The sequence below is a fragment of the Corvus kubaryi genome, unplaced genomic scaffold, assembly GCF_017639235.1.
Source record: "Corvus kubaryi isolate FWS band 111438036 unplaced genomic scaffold, C.kubaryi_AGA036_p1.0 66, whole genome shotgun sequence".
NCBI lineage: Eukaryota > Metazoa > Chordata > Aves > Passeriformes > Corvidae > Corvus > Corvus kubaryi.
In genome coordinates this window covers 14065663-14085123 of record NW_024582054.1, presented here as the reverse complement: position 1 = coordinate 14085123, position 19461 = coordinate 14065663, and the positions used below count along the sequence as shown (strand labels likewise).

The window sequence follows — 19461 nt, the reverse complement described above, 5'->3', positions numbered from 1 at the left end:
GGCCTCCGCAGCCCGGTGCCCGCGCACTGCCGCATCCCGCCCGCCGACGGGCTCCTGCGCCCGGCTCCAGACACCTCGTGTGCGGGTTTGGGTGAGCACGGGAGAACCTCAGGCTGGAGCAGCCAGTGAGCCGGACTAGAGCTGTGTGCCAGCAGCGACTGCCGTCCTCAGGGCTCCTGCGCCCAGGGCCTGCAAACGCGGCTCTACAACCAGCTACAGCCATCCACGGGAGGGATCCATGTGTGCATCTCTGTGCGCCCACCAGGATGAGGGATGCAGCCCAACATCTGGCTGGACTGGAGACATGGGGCTGGCAGCTGCCCCACAACTGCTAGGCTATCGGCTCCGGCACTACCGGCACTGAGCCCTGTCCCAGAAGTATGAGTTCCCTTCAGCTCTGGTCCAGCAGTGGTCTACACTGCACCTAACCCAGGATGGAGTGGTGTGGGATGGCCAGGAGGTGGCTTCCTGGCCTTTGAGACCTGTTGATTGACTTTTCCAAGCAAATCCACATTACCAGTCCGTGCATGAAGTGGACCCAAGTGCAAGGACACTGCCACAGGTACAACCACTGTTTTTTAGGTTTAGGAGCATGTTCCAGCATGCGGTAACACAGGCTGTGCCTGGCATCTGCCCTCTGCTCCTGCCCATGCCCAGGAGATGTCACTGTAATTTACAAGTCTGTCCAGTGGAGCACTTGTTTCACTGCAAATTTTTAATTCTGAGAAGGTGGGGGCTGGGCTTTAAGAGGACAGATGGTACCAGAGTCAAGAACATCAAAGAGCCTGTCTCCTACAGAAACCAGGAGGGCTTTGCAGTATAGCTCGCTGCACAGAGATTGAACGTTTTCCATTCAACACTCAGAGGCTGTGGCTTAAAGGGGAAGAGGCCCAAATCCTCTGCTTTAACTTCATTGTGTCACAGCCCAACCAAGTCACCTGAAAAAAAATGCCCTAAAGTTTGAGTGTCAAATGCCTTGGTACTGACTGGAATACAGCAGATAGAATCAGGGAATGGTTTGGGTTAGGAAGGACATTGAAGATAGTCTCATTCCAGCCCCTGGGCACTGCTAGGATTCAGCTCCTGCCCAAGCCTTGGCTGGAATAGCTGAGCATTAAACTGATGTAGATACATCACTCTTCTGCTGCTGCCTTTGCTAGCTGCTTCTAGCACATTTGGTTTCAAAGGGCACCTTTTATTTGTCTTCCAAGCCAGCTGTTTTCCTAACAGAAATGTTTACTGCAATGTGGCTATTCACCAGAGAAAGGCCATCGCCTGCATCCACAGCACTGCCAGTGCTGCTGGAAGGCGTGTAGCAGGTGAGCGAGAGGCCTCCTGAATGGAGATGAGCACACAGGCTCTCCAGGTGAGAAAAAAAGCACAAGATGTCTGTAGACAAGATGCCTGGATCATCTGGTATCCACAGGGAGCTCCCACTGACCACCAAAGAGGAAATTTATTACCATGTACACTTTGCAGAGGGAAAGAAAGAGATGAGATGAGATAAGGAGGCCCAGCACGTGCTCTGCATCCTCTCAGCAGTTGGATGAAAGGCAGAGGTATCACATTTTTCAAAGAATGAAGATTGGCTCCTGACAGCAGCTGAGGAATAGGTCAGATCTGAGCCACGAACTCCACAGCCTGGGCAGAAGGAAGCACAAAGGCACACAAAAGGATCACCAGCACAAGGACATCATGATAGCTTCCCTGTCTTTTTTCTCATAGCTGAAATGAGCTCAAACTGCTGTATTTGGGACTGAAACAAGAAGGACCAGTTAAGGATGAGATGGTCTCCCTCTGCCTTTCCAACTGGCAAGCCATGCCTGCCTATCCTCTTTTGTGCAGCATTGAGCTACTTCTTGCTTGACAATAGTCAGAGCTGCCTCCAAGGTTCCCAGCTTTTCTAGGGTGACTTCTCCCAGCCCACAGCTGCTAACACAACCACCAAAACCAGCTCTGGGATCCGCTCCACTGTCCCACTCAGCCAGGAACGCACCTGGCCTGTTCAGCCCTGGCAGATGCTGCCACAGTGCTGACCCAAACAGAGCTACAGGAGGACAGCATACGCAAAGGTAACATTTACTGAGAGATACAGAACTGAATATTATGAAGGACATACATGGATGGAGAGGGTAGCAACACCACTGCAGAGAGCAGCTTGGACCCCCTTCCCAGCATGCCAGGAAAGGAGCTGGATGCTACCAGACAAGTAACACAATGGAGATAACTGTGGCGTATGTGTTTGTAACAAACAGACCATTATAACGTACATTTCTATGGGATCACATCTAGTGATTATATAAATCCATATAGAGATCACTGTATAAAAAATTTGTAAAAAATACTTTAAAAAAGTGTAAAAATGTGCATTCAAAAGCACGGCCGGCACGGACAGCTGGGCTGTAAACATTATACTGAGTGTGCTTGTGGGGGGCGCCTGCGCCACCGAGCCCCGACAGGCCTGCCCACCAGATGGGGCTGCATCAAGTGTTTGTGGGTCTTGGGTTTGGGTTTCCCTCCGGAGCGTGCGCCAGGAGCGGCAGCAGCCTCTGGGCAGGGTGCTGGTGGGCACTGCACAGCTGCCGCTCCTCAGCTTGCAGCCCCACTACCCACGGGCTGCGTAGTCCTTGCAGGACATGCTGTGCCATCGTGGGTCCCAGAGCTGAGAGCAGGCTGAAGGGCTGTGATGAGGTATCACAGGGAGGCTGCCCTCACTGGCACCACCAGCCCTGCTCCCAGGTTCAGCCTCAGAGTACATGGTTGGCAGGTTCCTGATCTTCTCTGTTCCCATGTTTGGTCCACAGTTCCCAAGGAAGCCCACTGGGTCCAGGCTGCACCAGGCCTGGGTGCACAATTCTTCATACAGTACATACATTAGAGACCCTGGAAGACCCTGCACGACTGTCTCCTCCTCCTGGCCCAGTGCCACCTTCACTTCTTCTCTAGCTGCTCCAGCAGTGGGTTGGCTTCGCTCTCGGGCGTCTTGATGCTGTCTGTCCGCACGATGCAGGTGGGACGGTGCCGGTTCAGCATCAGGATGAGCTGCTGCCTCTCCTGTTTCAGCTCTTCTATCTGGGCCTTCAGCTCAGCATTCATGAGCTCTAGACGCTCAGACTCCTAGCAGGACAGGAACACAACCTCATGTGACTTTATCTAGCAGGACAAGATACAAGAAACAATTTGGCCAACAGGCCACCTCTGCCCAGTGCTGTCCCTCAGCCCCTGCAGCAGGGGAGCAGACTGAAGACCTGACAAGACACCACATCCCTCCAGACTGTTCATCCCCAGCCCTGCTGCCTTGTGCTACTTAGTGCCATCACAGGGAAATAACAGCCACCACCTGGGGCAGGTGTCTGCTGTACCCCAGCAAAACCTCTGCCTGGCTGCTTTCTGTGGTCTGGTAAGGTGCTTGGGAACAAACCCATGTTTACGTTTTCACCTGCACCATCTGTAAGGAGCTGCCCTTGTGAAATGACTCTCTGTCTCATGCTGTGTCATCTGCCCATGTCTCTCCACTGTTTGCAGAAAAACGGCTGTGACAGTTTCTCGGCCTTGGGGTCACAGGTGAGTGAGCATCAGGCCTCTGAGTGGGAAAATCTTTAGGACTTAGGTCAAGGGGCCAGCACACTGGCAGCCCCTGTCCTGTGCCACACTCATAGGGGTGCTCCTGCTCCAGCACTGAGGCAGAGCCATTATCATTCCTCTCTCACCGCAAGCCCAGAGCCCTCCTCCAGCCCTCTCCAGCCCTGGTATGATGGGTAAGCTCTGCCTGGGCATGTACATGGCCACCACCTTCACAGCCTCATGAAAAGGGGGGGCTGTATTTTCCCAGATATGGGCACTGGAGCAAGGGGACACAGAGGGGCAGTTCAGGAGGCAATGTTGCCTGCAACTGGAGTACCATTCTAGGGAAGTCCCTGCTGTGCCCTGGGACAGATTGGGCACCCACCCGCTGCAGGAACTCTGTCCTCTCCTTCTTCTTGTTACGACATCGTGCTGCTGCTACTTTGTTTTTCTCCCGGCGCCTTTTCCTCCTCTCTTCTTCCTCATCCAGCTACAACGAGACAAAGAAACCCAGATCAGAGCCAGCAGGTGTGGGTCGGGGCAGGAGGTAGGGGTGAGCATGTGGCAGGGCAATGTGGCAGTCACCCAGTCATGGGCCACCAGCAACATGACTTAATCCTCACTGGAACCAGGTGTGCTGCTGCTACAGCCTCTAACTCCACTTTGTGGGAACACAGAGAGAGAGACCTGTACCCCCAGCTGAGGACATGGCTGGTAGGGGACAGACAAGCCTTCACAGGGCTGCTCCCTCCCTGAGAGAGGGCAGAGATGGAGAATTGAGCCCCCTCCCAGAAACATTGGCAGTTTGTCACACAGACATCTACAGGCTCAGCTCTGTGAGCACAGACATTGAAAGCATCACACACAGCCAAGGACAAGAGTCAGAAAAACACAGAAGATACCCCAGCTGGGCCCACCCCATTCCAATACCTGTCTGCTGCAGCTTCAGCACTGAGTCACAGGGCCACCACAGTAAGATGGGGACAGGTCCTGCATCCCCTGTAAGGAAGCAGGACACAGCAGTACCTGCACTGTTCGCCATGACTCAGTTCTCTGTGCTCTTTGACTCAGACCACACAGGCCAGGCCAATAGGCCCTATGGGTTAGAAACCCATAATCAAAGTATTTATGGACATATGCTACAAAGCCTGTATTAATGGCCTATGGCATGCCTACATCCAAGAACCCAAACTAGCTCCTTCAAGAAAAATCTGAGGGTTGGAAAGCCCTGTGAAATCAGGTTATACTTTGTAATATGGATAGAGAAGAAAAGGTGCCCAGTGCATTCATCCACATTTTGCCTGGGTCTCTGAAATTTGAGGTGTCAGACTGAACTGCCTCATTCCTATTGACTGATACCTGATGGCCACAAGATCACCCCACATGCAGGCGCACCAGTAGTGCCCGATGGGAATGAAGGCTGCAGGTGCCATCATCCACACTAAACCATGCACACTGCTAACAGTCACCAAGTCCAAAACCCACTAACCAAAACATCCCAATGTGATGCACAAGGACTGGACAGAACATGGACTCAGCAAAGGTAGGGTGAAGGGGTAGCTTAAGCAAGCTGCATGTCCAGTACACAGCACATAGCATGCTGTAGAAGGCAGTGTCTGAGCTTTATAACACTAATGGTTTTGCATCTTCTCTACCTTATTTTCCAAGCATTACACCAAAGCTGCTATTTTAGCTGGGGATAAAATATTAAGCAAAGCCAGCACAAGCTATGCACAGACTTCCATAAAGCCAGGCTGCCACCATTCCTTTGCCAAGGCAGTATTATGGGGCACCAATGTACCACACTTGGGAGAACTAGGATCAGAACTGCACTGATACCCCCACATCCAGTCAGAAATGGACAGCTCACACTGCATCCACACAACTTAGATGTGACAGGTTAGCAGAAGTAATCTGGAGGGCTCTAACTCTACATTCTGCTGCCAGCTCTTACAAAGCTTCCTGACAGAAATTAAGAGGAGGTGGACATCAGGGTAGATGCAATTCCACTCTGCACATTTAGCAACCACCCATCCACTCCTAAGACAGCTTCTTGGCATTTTAGTTCAAGGATTACTAGGAGGGTGCAGAGAGGTAACGTGCTCACAGCTCCAAAGCTCAAAAAACACCCCCAAACTTGGCTTCAAAAGTACATCTTGGGTGTAACAGGAACTGGAAGAGCAACCAGCAACTGCACCAGCCCTGGGAACTACCTGACATTTCCATGCCATGTTGGTCCATTCAACCAGAATTACAGAATAACTGACCTGTTTCTGACCCTGCCTCCACCCCACTGAGGGCCCAGCAGAGGTCTGTGTCCTTTAGGTGGAGTACAGATGCTCCAGGAAGGTGGCTCAGCACAGATAGAAGCAGCTTGAATTCTTGGCTCTGCTTTTTGACCACAGCTCTTGTAGTTTCATAGAAATATAGAAACATTTGGGTTGGAAGAGACCTAGATCACCTAGTTCCAACCCCTGTGCCACAGGCAGGTACACCTTCCAGTAGAGCAGTTGCTGAAAGCCCCATCCAGACTGGTCTTGAACACTTCCAGGTATGGGGAATCCACAAATTCTCAGGGTACAGAAGTTCTCTTCTTCAAGAAAGCAGGTTTTCCCCATCTGCTTCTGCTTGATTTCAGTTCAAAAAGGTGACATGGCTCTGGTGCTGAGGGTTAGGATGTTATTCAGAGGCACAAGGGACAGTGATGATGTATCACCCAATAGCATGTCTCAGCAGCTGATCTCCAGGGGATCCCTGTGCGTAGAAGGTCTGGGGATGCCTCCTGAACTGTTTCAGTCAGCAGCCTCAGAGAATGAGACGATCATCTGCCTGAGGGGCAGGGCTCAGTCCCAGAGGAAGCACCCCAGGTGGGATTCAGTGGTGGAGGAGCCCAGCAGCACCTGTCCACACCTGTCCAAGAGGAGAACAGCTTGCCCAGTGGGGCTGTCCATCAACCTGAAGAGATGGGTGGATACTGGGTGGGTTTTGTGTGTGCCCCCAGGCACAAACACCCCAATGCCAGGAGATGCTGGTGCCCCCAGCAGAGCAGAGAGAGCTGCCTTTCCCAGGCTCATGAAGCAGCCACACAGAGTGGCACGCTGGCACCCAGCATTCCTGGGCTCCAGCTCCCTGCAAGAGGAAAGCAGCTGCAGGCTGCATTGCAAAACCATGCGTGGGCAGCTTCTTGGCTACTCATGGGATAAGCAGCTACTGCTTCAGCTCCCTCAGGCCTTTGCTGCAAAGCCTTGCCAAGGGCAGCTCCATTTGCTGTCTTCAACTCTTCAGCTTCACAGGCCATGCAGGGGAGGAACCAGCTGCATGGAAGGTAGCTGTGCAGGGGCTGCCAGTGGGTTTTATCTTATCTTTCCTGCACAGGGTGCCTCAGCAGCTGGCTCAGAGGACACTCAGCAATTCCAGTACCTGCTGTGGGGCAGAACTGCCCAGTCCCTGTTATACAGATGCCAGTGACATCACATACCCATGCCCACAAAAAGCAAAAGCAGCTGTTGCAGGGCCAGCTCAGAGGTGTTCGAGATGCCCCAGGAAAGGAGCTGTGCCCGGGAAGACAGCATAGCCACAGAGTCACCCTCTTTCCTCCCCAACCCATGAAGCAAGGCAGGCACTGCAGCCCATTTGCTGCATAATACCCAGCCCAAGAGCTTGGAAAAGAATTTGGCTTCAGCTGCAAATCCGTGACTGCTTTGCCCATAGAGGGACCAAAGCAATTAGCATCCCCCAGGGCCTTACGATGGCCTCCCACACTATCCTAGCCTCAGCTCCTGCCATTGCAGAGCTGCCCAGTCCTTCCCAGGTGACCTCCAGGCTGCACAAGCTGACTGGACACTCTCTTGGGCACAGAGCTCCTGTGCAAGGTGATCAAATGGACTACATCATACCAGTTCTACCTGCAGGAGTCCACCTCAAGTGGCTGGGGGGAAAGAACAGGGATGCTCTGGACCTGGCTGCTGCTGAGCTTCTGCCAAAAGAATTGGGCTAAATCAAGTGCCAGCACCATTTGGAGAGCAGGTTGCTCTCTGGAACTGCTATTTTACCCCCTTCAGCTCACAGCTCATCACAGGCAGCTTTTCACATCATCTAGCACCTCCTTGCTCATGCTTCCAGAGAACACACATCACTCCATCCTCATAAGGCATCCAAGGTAACCTCACGCAGGGGCAAATGCTCTGTTCAGAAGGCTGTTTATTGGACCTTCTAACAGCAGCCACTACCCTCACCAACGTGGGACCTCTGAAATGGTGGGTTCCCAGCTCCATCTGCAGGCAGTAGGAGGTGTAAACACTCACCACCAGTACAGCCAGTCAAAGACTGGACAACCAACACATGGGACAGCCATACAAGGGAAACACTGTCCAAGCATCTCCCTAGTCCCTTCAGCCTGCTCCTGACATGGCAGCCTGTGGTACCAAGTAGAAACTACCCAGCTTCCCCATCCCAGGAAACTCGAGGTGAAGCCAGGGCACACCCCAAGCAATGGGGCAGGGGCAGCTCCCAGCACAGGCTGAGTCACTGCTCCACACCACTTGTCCACACACCTCATCCCTGCTGGAGAGACACCACCAATGCCAGAAGCACCAAGGGTTTGTTGACACGGGTGACAGGCTGTGTGACTTCTACTCAGGGTGTGTGTCCCAACCTAGGGACATGTTGGCTGCATCAGACTCCACTCCATAGGCAGGGCTTGAGCTCAGCTGGCTGCCAATGGCTGCAATGGACCAGTCAGGTCTGGGACACTGAGGCTACCACTGCCAGCCAGGGACAGAAAGTCGGGCAGGGGGAAGAGGCTGCTAGTGGAGCGGCTGCCAACGTGCATGCACAACACCAAACAGGGAGCTTATAAAACACACTGCTGGCCACCCTCGTACGACAGCCAAGCATGGGCAGGAGGGAAACCCAGGCAAGTGCAGACAACAGCCCTACAGGGCCACCTGCAGCCAGCAGTCCCCAATACTCACCTCACTTTTGACAGGCTGAGGTCTCTTCCCAAGCTTCACCTCCAGGAAGTGGAGTGGCGAGATCATGGCCCCGATGTTGCGGATGTCGGCGCACTTCAGCTCCTTGGCGGTCAGGGCCGTGCCAGGCAGACCTGTCAAGGGGCCAAGCCCAGGCAGCGCACCAGCCGTCAGCGACGGGTCGGGGATCTGCCCTGGCATCATAGCAGGGGACACCGCTTCGTAGGCTGCAGGGGGAGACAGACATCCCATTACAACCCAGCTATAGGGCCTCATGACACAGCACAAGCCAAACTCATGCTACAGTCCCATCACCTACAGGGGTTCGAATCAAGGAAGGCAGACATTCTCCCCCAGGAAGGACAAAGGCAGAGAAAAAGTAGAATCTGTATGATAGAAACCAAAATATATGAATCCTGCTAGGAAGAATAGGCTACAGAGGTGTAGATCAGGAAGGGAGGAGACCTGAGAGGCAAAGCACCAGAAGAACAGGAGCTGGCTGCAATGACAGTGATGTGATCCAGTGGACACCTTTCTCTGGAGTACAGCAGATCAAGGTTTGCTCCTAACTGAGTTTTGATTAATTAATGTGTGGATTATTCATAGAAGAAGAAAGTGGCACAAAGAGGACCATAATATGCCCTAGGCTGGATTTGTTCTGGGCATGCTCAAAACAAATGGTCAGGGCTGGGACACAGCACACAAAGACCACAGATAAAACTGCAAGAACAAAACCTGCCACTGTACAAACATCTCCCAGCACAGACATGAGGAAACAAAGGCTGGAGGGGAAGGGAAATGGTGCAAGGTTCAAAAGTCATCTTCTATCGGGAAAGGAAAAAAAGTGAGAATAGGATCAGGGCAAACGTCAACGAGTCATTTATAGGGAGGAGAAAGGGAGTTATCAGTAAATATGAAGAACAAGCAGCAAAGAGATAATAAAATTAAACCTAAAACTGGAATTCCATAGAGCTGGAGCTGTTACATCAGTGCAAAAGCCATGGGAGCAGATGGTTGTTGGCTGCAATGCAAGTACATCCCTGCTGTGTAACTGGCCTGGGACACTCACAATTACCTGTAATGTACCTATTTACAACATGCAGAGTCAACTTCTGTCCACACAGCAGCCATTTGCCCCTCTTCTTCAACTCAACCACATGTCCCAGTGTGCATGCACTGCTCGCCTTGCTCTGCCCAGCCAGAGAAGTCCCAGTACACTGTAGGAGCCTCCAGGCATCCACCCCATTCTGCCCCTGTGCAGGAGGCACCAACACAGCAGGGATAAGGACCGGCAATGTCAAGAGAAAGAAACAGGCTAAAGGAGTGGACCCAAAATCTCAGTGTGCAGCTTCCTGCAACCACAAGAGCCAGTCACAATGCAGGATTCAACAAACAGCTGGGGACTCATGGAGGCTCTCATAGCACCAAGTGTCAGAGCAAGGAGGAGCATTAAATGACAGATAACATACACTTGCCCTGCTCTTTCCAAAGCATCCACCCTCATCTGCTGAGACCAGGCAACAGGCAATACCAGACTTTTGGCCCAGGCAGTACGGCTGTGCCGACCCACACGCACACAGCCAAGCCAGCTGCCACAGCTGCTCAGCACTTGCCATTCCAGGGTGACAAATCTATGTCAGTACCAGGCTGAAAACTTGAGTAAAGCTGCCTGGGAGATAGAACTGCTGGATCAGACAGTCACAGAACAGTTGAGGCTGGGAGGGACCTCTGCAGATTGCCTGGTCCAGCCACCCTGCTCAGGTGGAGTCAGTGGGAGAAGGCTGAACAGGGTTAATTACAACAGAGAAGTCAAGGATTTCTTGGCAGTGGCACATCTCTTTACCCAAGAGATTATTTAATACATTTGTTAATGTGAAGGAACCAGCGATAAGAAGGGAAGGAAAACCAGAAGGGAAGGAAAAACAAGCATACAGGCTAGTCAAGGGCAGAGCTCCACAAGCTTCCAGCACAAGTGCTGTGCAAGCTGTATTGCTGTGACAGATAGAATGATTTGCAGCAGAGAGTGCCTGCAAGCTGCAGTGAGCTGTGAGCTGTCATACAGTCTAATCTGCCAATAAAGAGGTGCAGGTGTCAGCATGGGATGTCCCCTGGCAGGGTTTGCTCAGCTGTGACCAAGAAGACTTGAGACAGATCAGGGAAAGCAAATGCAGCAAGAGAGAAAACATAAAGAGGTGGCAAGCAGGAATCAAGCCCTCTGCTCCAGTCATCCTTTAGGAGACCAGAAAGGGAAGAGAAAGCCGGTGCTGAGCAGTGCTGGGAGCACTGCTGTGGGGAGAGGAAGCTGGGGGGAGGTGATCTGCATAAGGTCATTAAAGCCTGAAAAGGAGAAGACAGGAAAGACAGACAAGTAACTTTTCAAGAGAAGTGCTACTACCTGATGAAATGGACTCCTGCCCATTTGGTGACAGAAAATAAAGAGAAAATACTTGGTAACGATACTTGACCTCAGAAGACTACAGGTCAACTCCTTGAGATTGCAAGGACCTAAACTGATGCAAAGCGTTCATTCTTCCACAGCGATCTCTAAACTAAACAACTGTAATTCCACACCTGCAGTGGAATCTTGTACTGACATCTTGTACCAGAATCTGCACCAACATCTTGTACGGTGTCCAGAGATGCCCAGTGCAGCCAGGCTCTGAAGCTGCACACTACCTCCCTCCCCCTTCCTTTCAGGCCTACACATGGCTAAGATGCTTCACCCCTCCAGAAATAAGCACCATCACACCCTTAGGCTGCACTCCAGACAGGAAGACACAAGTTATTTAGGGAGTGTGGCTAAATCCCTACCACCTTTCTCAGAGCTTGTCCCTCTCCAGCAGGAAAACACTGGGTCAATGAGGTGGCACAGCAAAGGGGCAGCAATTCTAGAGGTTCTTCCCAGGACCCTCTGCCATAAGACAGAGCTGTGTGGAGTTAAATTCAGTCTACCATTTTGGGATAGCTGTACACACTGCAGAGCTGGCCATTTCCCTGATGCTGCCACCAAGGTGACATGCTGTGGCACTGGGGAAGACACCTGCCAACAGTAGCACAGCCTGAGCCAGCTGCTGCACACCCCTCACCAGCAATCCCACAGATATCCAACCTAAACCTCCCCTGACTCAGCTTCATGCCATTTCCTTGAGTCCTGTCATTGGTCACAAGAGCAAAGAGATCGGTACCTGCCTCTCCTGAGGTAGTTGTAGACTGCAGTGAGGTCTCCCCTCAGTCTCCTCTTCTCTAGGATGAACAAACCAAGTGACCTCAGCCACTCCTCATGCAGTTTTCCCCTCCAGGCCCTTCATCATTTATGTGGCCCTCCTTTGGATGGTCTTTAATGGCTTAATGTCTTTTTTTAATTGTGGTGCCCAAAACTGCTCACAGTATTCAAGGTGAGGCTGCACCAGTGTGGACCAAAGCAAAACAATCCCCTCCCTTGCCTGGCTGGAAAAGTTGTGCTTAATTGTCTTTCATCATGACATGCAGCTGACAGTACCCACACTAGACAGTCCAGGTCCTCAGGCAGACTGAATGTAGGGTCACTGCAATTTATGAAATAAGGAGCAATGAGAAATCCATTCTTCAGACTGTGGGACAACCTGACCACTCAGCACCCTCCCCCATGCACTCCTGAGGCGGGGGCAGGTCCCTGGGGAGAAGTGGATAAAGATTTGAGAAAACACTTTTCTTTGGCACATCTTTTCCATCTGTGTCTCTGATCTGGTAGCTTAATATGCCTTGAAATAGCCTCCATACCAGTGTAGCACACAACACAGGTCAGAGTGAAGTATCCAATGTGCTCTAAAAATTTATCCTGGATCCAGGGACTGCACTGCCAAAGCCCACATCACACCTGCATCAGTGTAAGCTAAATCTTAAGCTGATAAAACCAAAGTGCCGGAAGCCTTCTGGAAAACCATAAACCTGGACATTAAGATGAGCTGAGACCTAGGTGGAGAGGGGGAAAAGTGTCTTCTACAAGTGGGATCTTGCTTAGGGGTCAGAAAGCTCAGGAGCACATTGAGAACTGCCAAGAGTCAAGCTGAGTTAGACCTTGGAGAGGAACATAACACCATTCCCAGCAGGGCTATAACCATGGAAATAAAAAGGAATGAGGAGAGGTGCCATCCCTCTCTGCAGAGCAGGGGTGCAGTGACAGATCATCTCCCCAGTTCTTGAGGGCCCTCAGCCCCAGGCACTGTCACTCCTGCTGATGGAGGGACTTAAACTTGAACAAACTCCAAGTCTCTTCCACTCCTTTGCTTCTTCCTAATGTAAGGACAACTTTCTTTTCATCCCAAGTCCCACATATTTTCCCATTCTTTTCTGGTGAGTGCCAGAAGTAAGAAGTTGTACTTTGATCATGTAAAAAAAGCCAGAGCATGGAATTCTTTTTAATACTTTGGTCTTCTTCCCAAGGCCGTTGCCCTGGCAGACATGGACGTGCCTACCTATAGCTCCAGCATATTTGTACCATGTTCACATGGTAGGGCAGAAATTTAAAGTTCAGGATCTGAGTTTAACCTTTAAGTTGCACCTTTTCAACAGCCACATCTTGCTGGATGGGGTGAATACAGCTGGTGCCTTGCCAATTCTTAATTCCTTTCTGGATATTCCCTTGCAGCATTTGCTATTTCTAAGGCACGTGAACCAACTCACCTCTGTATTCCTTCACTTTCTAACACAGTGCTTTAGTTGGGATTCTTATTAGACTTTTTTCTTTTCAAAACTGATTAATAACACAGCCTTTTTCCCTCAATGCCAGGTGGTCTTTCAACATCTCCTTACATGAGCTTGGAAATGTCGTGTCCTCAGTAAAACCTAGTTTTCTGGTGTCCTACATTTGAACCACACAATTCTTTTGTATGCATTGTATCAGTGATGCTTTTTCACATAACGAAGCCAACAGCATCACAGTGAGAAAAGAGAATGTGCAGTCTTGCATATGACCATTGGATCAGCATGACACCAGCTTCTTGAGTTTACATTCACCATAACTCTGCCTTCTACACCAATGCTATTCATCCTTTTTTGCCATGATATCAAGATGCTCCAGAGTAAATGAGGAGACAGAGAAGGCTTTCTTACAACTTCAGTTCAATGATGAGTAGCTTATGCCATTCAATGCTCTCTTCAACAACTATCTTTGCAGCAAAAATCAGGTCAACATGTGATTTCATGGGTCAAAATTCAGTTTGTATTTCCTAAGCTTTGCTTCTACACTCCCTTATTCTGGTTAAAATACTCTAACATAAGACTTGACCTCTTGCCAAAATATCTGTAAACCCTCCTAACTATTGCATTAACTTTTGCATCCTTGCTTTGGCACTATTCTTCCTGTGGCTTCAGTCAACTCAGTTACTTTATCAGCAGTCTCACCCCCAAAAAGCTGACAACAGTACAGCTTTCTTTGCTCACCTTGGTTTTCCTGCATCTTTCTCACCAGTTTCAACTGTTTCTGTGCTTTGTTCCCCAGTTATGTCCTTAGGGTCAGCAGTCTGTGACACTGGTTGATTTAATATTTCTTAAAGACAGCACCCATTACTCTTAATTTTTCTCCTATTGCCAGAGTCTGTTATCTTCTGGAACCCACAATCCAGGGGAAAGAAGCTTTACTAAGTTGTTTCTGTCCCATACAGTTGCTCAGCTTCCTCCGTGGCACTGTCCCCACATACCCTTCTATTCTTTCTCCTGCAGTTCTAATCTTCATGTTCTTGGGCTTTTTTTTAATGGGTTGAGTTTTTTTCTCTTCCCATACTGATTTGGCTGCTGCTTTTTCAGGGGACTCTTTGTTTGGTTTTGGGTTTGTTTTTTTTAAGAAGCTGCTGTTTGCACAGCAGTTACAGCATAAATCTAACGTGCGTAGGCATAATTCATATAACCCGGTATCCCTGGGGGTTTGTACTCCAGCTGCTAGCCTGTATTCACACCCCCCCCGCCACCTCTTCACTGCTATTCTTACCCACAGACTAAAACTGGCACAGGAATGCCTACCTGTGTTGAAATCATACATTCAATTCCCTGCACATACACTGCCTCAGTTTGTATTCACCATCCTATGCATCCTCACTTATCCAGAGGCACTGTTTGTTTCTTTATAAACCAAATGCAGCTGCTGCTGTTGCATCAAGAGCATCATCCTGCAGAGACGACCATGACATCCCAAAGCAGGCTCTGACAGTCACACTTCAATTTAAATTGCCATTACTGCCTTATCTCTGGTGTCAGCTTCCTTGGTGAGAGTGAGGGCTATTTGCAGCCTTATTTTCAATTTTCCTGTCTATAATACAATCACAGTTTCTTACAACATAAGCTATTTTACGTGTGCTGACATCTGTAATGGTTGATCCAAATATGCTTCTGATGCTCAGAGAGCCAGTCTAGCATCTAATATAGCCAGCCAGCAGATTCTGACACTCTGTACCTACCAGCATGTTTCTCTTTTGCCCATGTTAAGCACCACACGAAGGCATACTGTGTCCTCCAAGCCCTTCTCCATGCTGCCTGCAGAATAAAGGCCATGCTTGCCTGGTATTCTCTCACCAGGCTCAGCCTGGGTGCCTGCCATTGCTTGTCAGCTGCGACACATCAGAGCACTGCTGAAGTCTGTAAACCACCATGCAAGCAATCTTTGATGTCTTTATTAGTGTGTTAGCACCTAACACAATACTGCCATTTGTATGTACTGTCTTGGAGCACCTGAGTCACAGCAACTGGCCTTTCATCTGCTCCTGGCCAACAGGGAATAATAATTCTGCTTTGGAGATCAGAAGCAGCACTACCAGCTTATAGTTCTTAGATTCAACTATGCCATTTTTAAACTTTTTTTTTAGCTCCTGGCTATCAAGTTACCTCTGTATGTCATACATTGACCATCTAGTTGCTTCTGTGAGCAGAAGGATGATTTATATGAAAACCCTTTCCTGACATACCCAACTTCTCATGCCCCAAGAATGTAACTTCCTAAACAAAGACAGGGCAGTTGGCTATTATGTCCTTCTCTGAAGCTTTGAGCCACTTGTTTTTTTCCATCTGGACTCTTCTGTCTGAGAAGACTGCAGAGTGCTGATGGTCTGAAGCCTACAGACCTTCTTCCACTTCCACTCCAAGGTTCAGGCCCCAGTGGGCACCACATTAAGCATGATGAAGGCAGAAAGACACTACCCCATATTCCCAGTGCCACAAGTACCTTGCCATGAAATTAGAGATTTTTTTCTGCTGTCTAAAACATGATACTCTCCCATTGCCACACAACTGCTATCTGCTCTAGATGTATTTGGTTTTGAGTAGCACCTTACAGCAAGTCATATCTTCTGTCTAGCTGCTTCTGCTCCACACTGTTAAAAGCAGTAGCTTGCAGTGCCAGTGCCAAGCACTGTAGTGATCAGTGTCAAAGTTATTTGCCAAACATCAGAACACACCAGCAGACAAGCCCTTTGGGGGTAACCAGTCTTTTCAGATACCCATACAGTAGCTCTGGTAAATATGGACTTTAACAACAGCCACTGTGTATTCATTCATTCAGTTGCTGAACCTGTTAATGCCAAGGAACCCACCACCTGTAGCATATGGAAAAGCTGCAGTGACACACTGGGATAAAAAACGTGCATGCTCTCTCTTTACCGAGCACCTAACATTACTTAGTGTTTTATGGCATCACAGAAATTCCCCATTGTTTAAAGACCAGTTAGAGGCATGGTCACAGCATGGCCTACCAAGTGCACTGAGGTGGAGCATGCCACCTCAGAATGCAGGACACTGTAGTACTTCACTACTCACCATAGTACCTCCACACTCCATTTCCATTCCAGGAGGGAGAGACAGCTCCTACAACCAGGTCCTAGGTTTGCAGGTCCAAAGATGCATCTGTGCCCTTCCCACAGACGCTCCGAGCTGCCATTCTTGCTGTTCCTTTCCTCCCACAGGCAACCCCATGTGGTGGGAGAAGAGTTGCAGGGTTTGTGAACACCCATACATGTAACCTCCCACTGCCTGTATACAGAGTGAGTAGGGGGCCACAATGCTGAACAGAGGAAGGAGCTATGAAGAACTGTTCCTCAGGAGATGGAATATAAACCTATTTCACAAGTGGGAACATTCTGGCTCAGTCCTGCACATCTAGCTGGCAGAAGGAACATCCGAGTCATTCACAGACAGAAGGCTATGAAAAGCTTTCTAAAAACAGGAATGCGGAGAGCCCTGCTGCCCTCCCTCCTCTTCTCCACCAGCAAAGCTCAAAGCTTCCTACACTGTGCACACGGGACAGCCCAGAGCAGACAGCATCTCCTTGGCAGAAATGCCATTTTGCAGCCCCTTATCCAAATGAGTCCCACCATTAGGCCTCCACACCTGCCTAATGCTTTGACTTCTTATCCCTTTTATGAGGAGGGGGGATAGTGGTTCTCCAGTCCTCAGCTTTAGAAATAATCCCCATTTGCCATTAGCAAGGCAGTCAGCTCACAGTCCTTCCTCCCTGAGCATTTTCCTCCATACCTGCACAAGGCAGCAAAAAGGTCTAGTTTAACTGCTCCCACCACTGCAATGCAGCGATTAACTTGCAAGCAACCTGTGACAGCAGGGGTTTGTACAGCACCTACCACAGCAAGGCTCCCCTATTGCAATAGCTAATTGCAATAACTGTAAAAAAATGCCATTAATTATCACAGTATTATTAAGATTGCAATTAAGTATTTGAGGCTGCACCACCCACTGGACGGCAGTACAGAGCAGGAAGGTAAAAGCTATCCTATTTGTACCTGGAGCAGCTCAAAGGGATTTGAGAAGGAAGGAATATCCTAGTCTGAGAAAACCTCAGTGTCTGAGCTGCAGCCTAACAACTGACTTGTTGAAATTACCCAGGACCTTCCATAACCACATGTGGTCCGGGCTAGAATCTTCTTCAAGAAGGCAATCCTGCTCCAGTACAAAGCTCTGCCCTCAGGGGCCAAGGATGGCCTCAGAGATGAGAGCCCCCACCCCCCCTACAAACTCCTCAAAATTATGCCCTGAATACCAGGGTCATCCACAAAGACCTCTAATCCTTATAAAGACCAGCTCTGGCTAGTTTGCAACAGCACTGCTCAGCTGAGAGGCCTATGTGCCTTCAGCTCCCTGTCTGCATGTTAAAATAGCCTGCAATGTTTGGATGGATACTCTGGACAGTCCAAGCAGAGAAATGCAGCCAAAGACAGATGGCATCAGGTTTGCAGTGCCCCCTCCTTGCTGCACTGGCACTGCAGGAGACACGCATGCTGGCAAGGGGTCCATGCCTCACCATGGCTCTGCCTCCCTTGCTCTTGGGGCCAGGCCCATTACAAACAGCCACTGCAGTGAAAAGGGCCTCTTACAGCTTCACACTCAAGACATTGCATGCTGCCAAGTACCTGGCCCAGGCAATGCAGCTGAAGTAGCAAACACTAGCACAGAGAAGGAGACCACAGAGCAGATGCTCAATGCTGCTTGAGCAGTTGGACACAAGCAGGAGGAGGCAAGAGGTGTGAGGGAGTATTTACTCTTCCTTGGCAAGGAATGTAGCACAGAGACCTTTGCATCCTGTAAGGAGGGAAATACTCAACTGTGAAGATGCAGGAAAAGCATCCATAGGTGTCTCAACAAGGAAGCAGAGGCAATAACCTGCACACAAACTCAGCAGATCCCCCAGACTCCAGAGACCAGGGGCAACCAATCGCTGGATGACCTAGGAATGGGATGGATGGCAGCTCCTGCACCCACACACTTATCCCCTAGATGGGCAGGTTTTTGCATTTTTAAATCACTAGGACTCATACTAAGAATCCAAACTCCAAAGACTGGCATTACCACATGCCCTCACACAAGCTTTTACCAACAGATTTCCAGGGCAGACTCTGTCAAGAGCCTCCAGACAGAGTTTTTTATGCAAGTTTTCTCCAAACGAGCTAAAAAATGCTGGTCTGAGCTGCAGAAGCATTTGCTTCTGCTGAGCTCTCGGAGTCCAAACACACACACACACACACACACACAGTTTGGCAGTGGTTGTGTTCCAGGGCTGGTAATGCAAGCCATGGAGCAGGCTGCCAAGACAAGCAAGAGAACGAGCCAGGCCCTGTTTCATTGGCCACCATACGCTGCATATGGCCCTGGAACCAGCCAGCACAGTGTTCTCACCCTCCTTGAAGGCATAGGAGACCCTGTGTTTTCAAATACACCTCCACAGGGCCTTCATTAAAGGAAAATGGAAACATAATGTGGCTCTTACTCCCCTGGTATTTCTCCCTTTCCCCCAATTTGCTCTCAAACCTATTTCCCTTCCATGGAAAAAAAAAAAAAAAAGTGCCTCCTGGAGCAGAGCGTGCAAAAGAATGCAACTTCCATTCAACTCCATGCCTGACTGCTAAAGCGGACTTGGGACCGCGCGGTGGGGGCACCTCCAGGGCCCCTTTCCTTCCCCGGGCCTCCCGGGCTGGAGACAGGGCTGGCGACAACCAGCCTGCCCGGCACGGGCCGGCAGCCGCAGGGAGCCCGCGCCCCTCACCTGCGCACCCGGCCGGCAGGTGAAGCGGAGGCAGCGAGCGCCCGAAAGCGGGGGCCCCCCGCCGCCCCGCAGCTCCTCAGTGCGGCAGCAGCCCAGAGCCAGGCACCCCCAGAGGCAGTCCCAGCCCCCGCGCGTCGCCGGGTGCGGGGGTAGCAGCCCTGCTCTGAGCCGCCCATGCGGCTGTACCCGCCCCCCGTGCAGGGTCTCCCCGCATCTCTGCGATGCGCCCGACCGCCCGGAGAGCGGCACCCTGCCCGCTGCCGCGGGATGCCGGGATGCTCCTCCGGGCGCTCCCCACCCCAGCCCCCGTCGCCGCTATCCGCCACCCCCGCGGAGCCCCGCGCCGCCGCCCGCCCCCTGCCGCAATCCCGGCCCGCCCGGCGCGTCCCCCGCCCGCGCCCACACCCACCG

At 50.7% G+C, this 19461-nt stretch overlaps 1 protein-coding gene across 2 annotated transcripts in view; it reads right to left on the bottom strand.

Moving 5' to 3' along the window:
• Window positions 1–2063: 2063 nt before the first annotated feature.
• Window positions 2064–19461, bottom strand: part of JDP2 (Jun dimerization protein 2) — a 17572-nt gene continuing 174 nt past the window's right edge. Inside the window, exons 2-4 of one of the 2 annotated variants that reach the window (XM_042047306.1) lie at window positions 8538–8764; window positions 3950–4054; window positions 2064–3117 (exon numbers count right to left, since the gene is read on the bottom strand). In XM_042047306.1, the coding sequence (XP_041903240.1) occupies window positions 2932–3117; window positions 3950–4054; window positions 8538–8738 (492 nt within the window). In that variant the 5' untranslated portion in view covers window positions 8739–8764 and the 3' untranslated portion in view covers window positions 2064–2931. Of the gene's footprint in view, window positions 3118–3949; window positions 4055–8537; window positions 11782–19461 lie in introns of those variants that run through there. The other variant, XM_042047305.1, reaches the window with a different exon arrangement.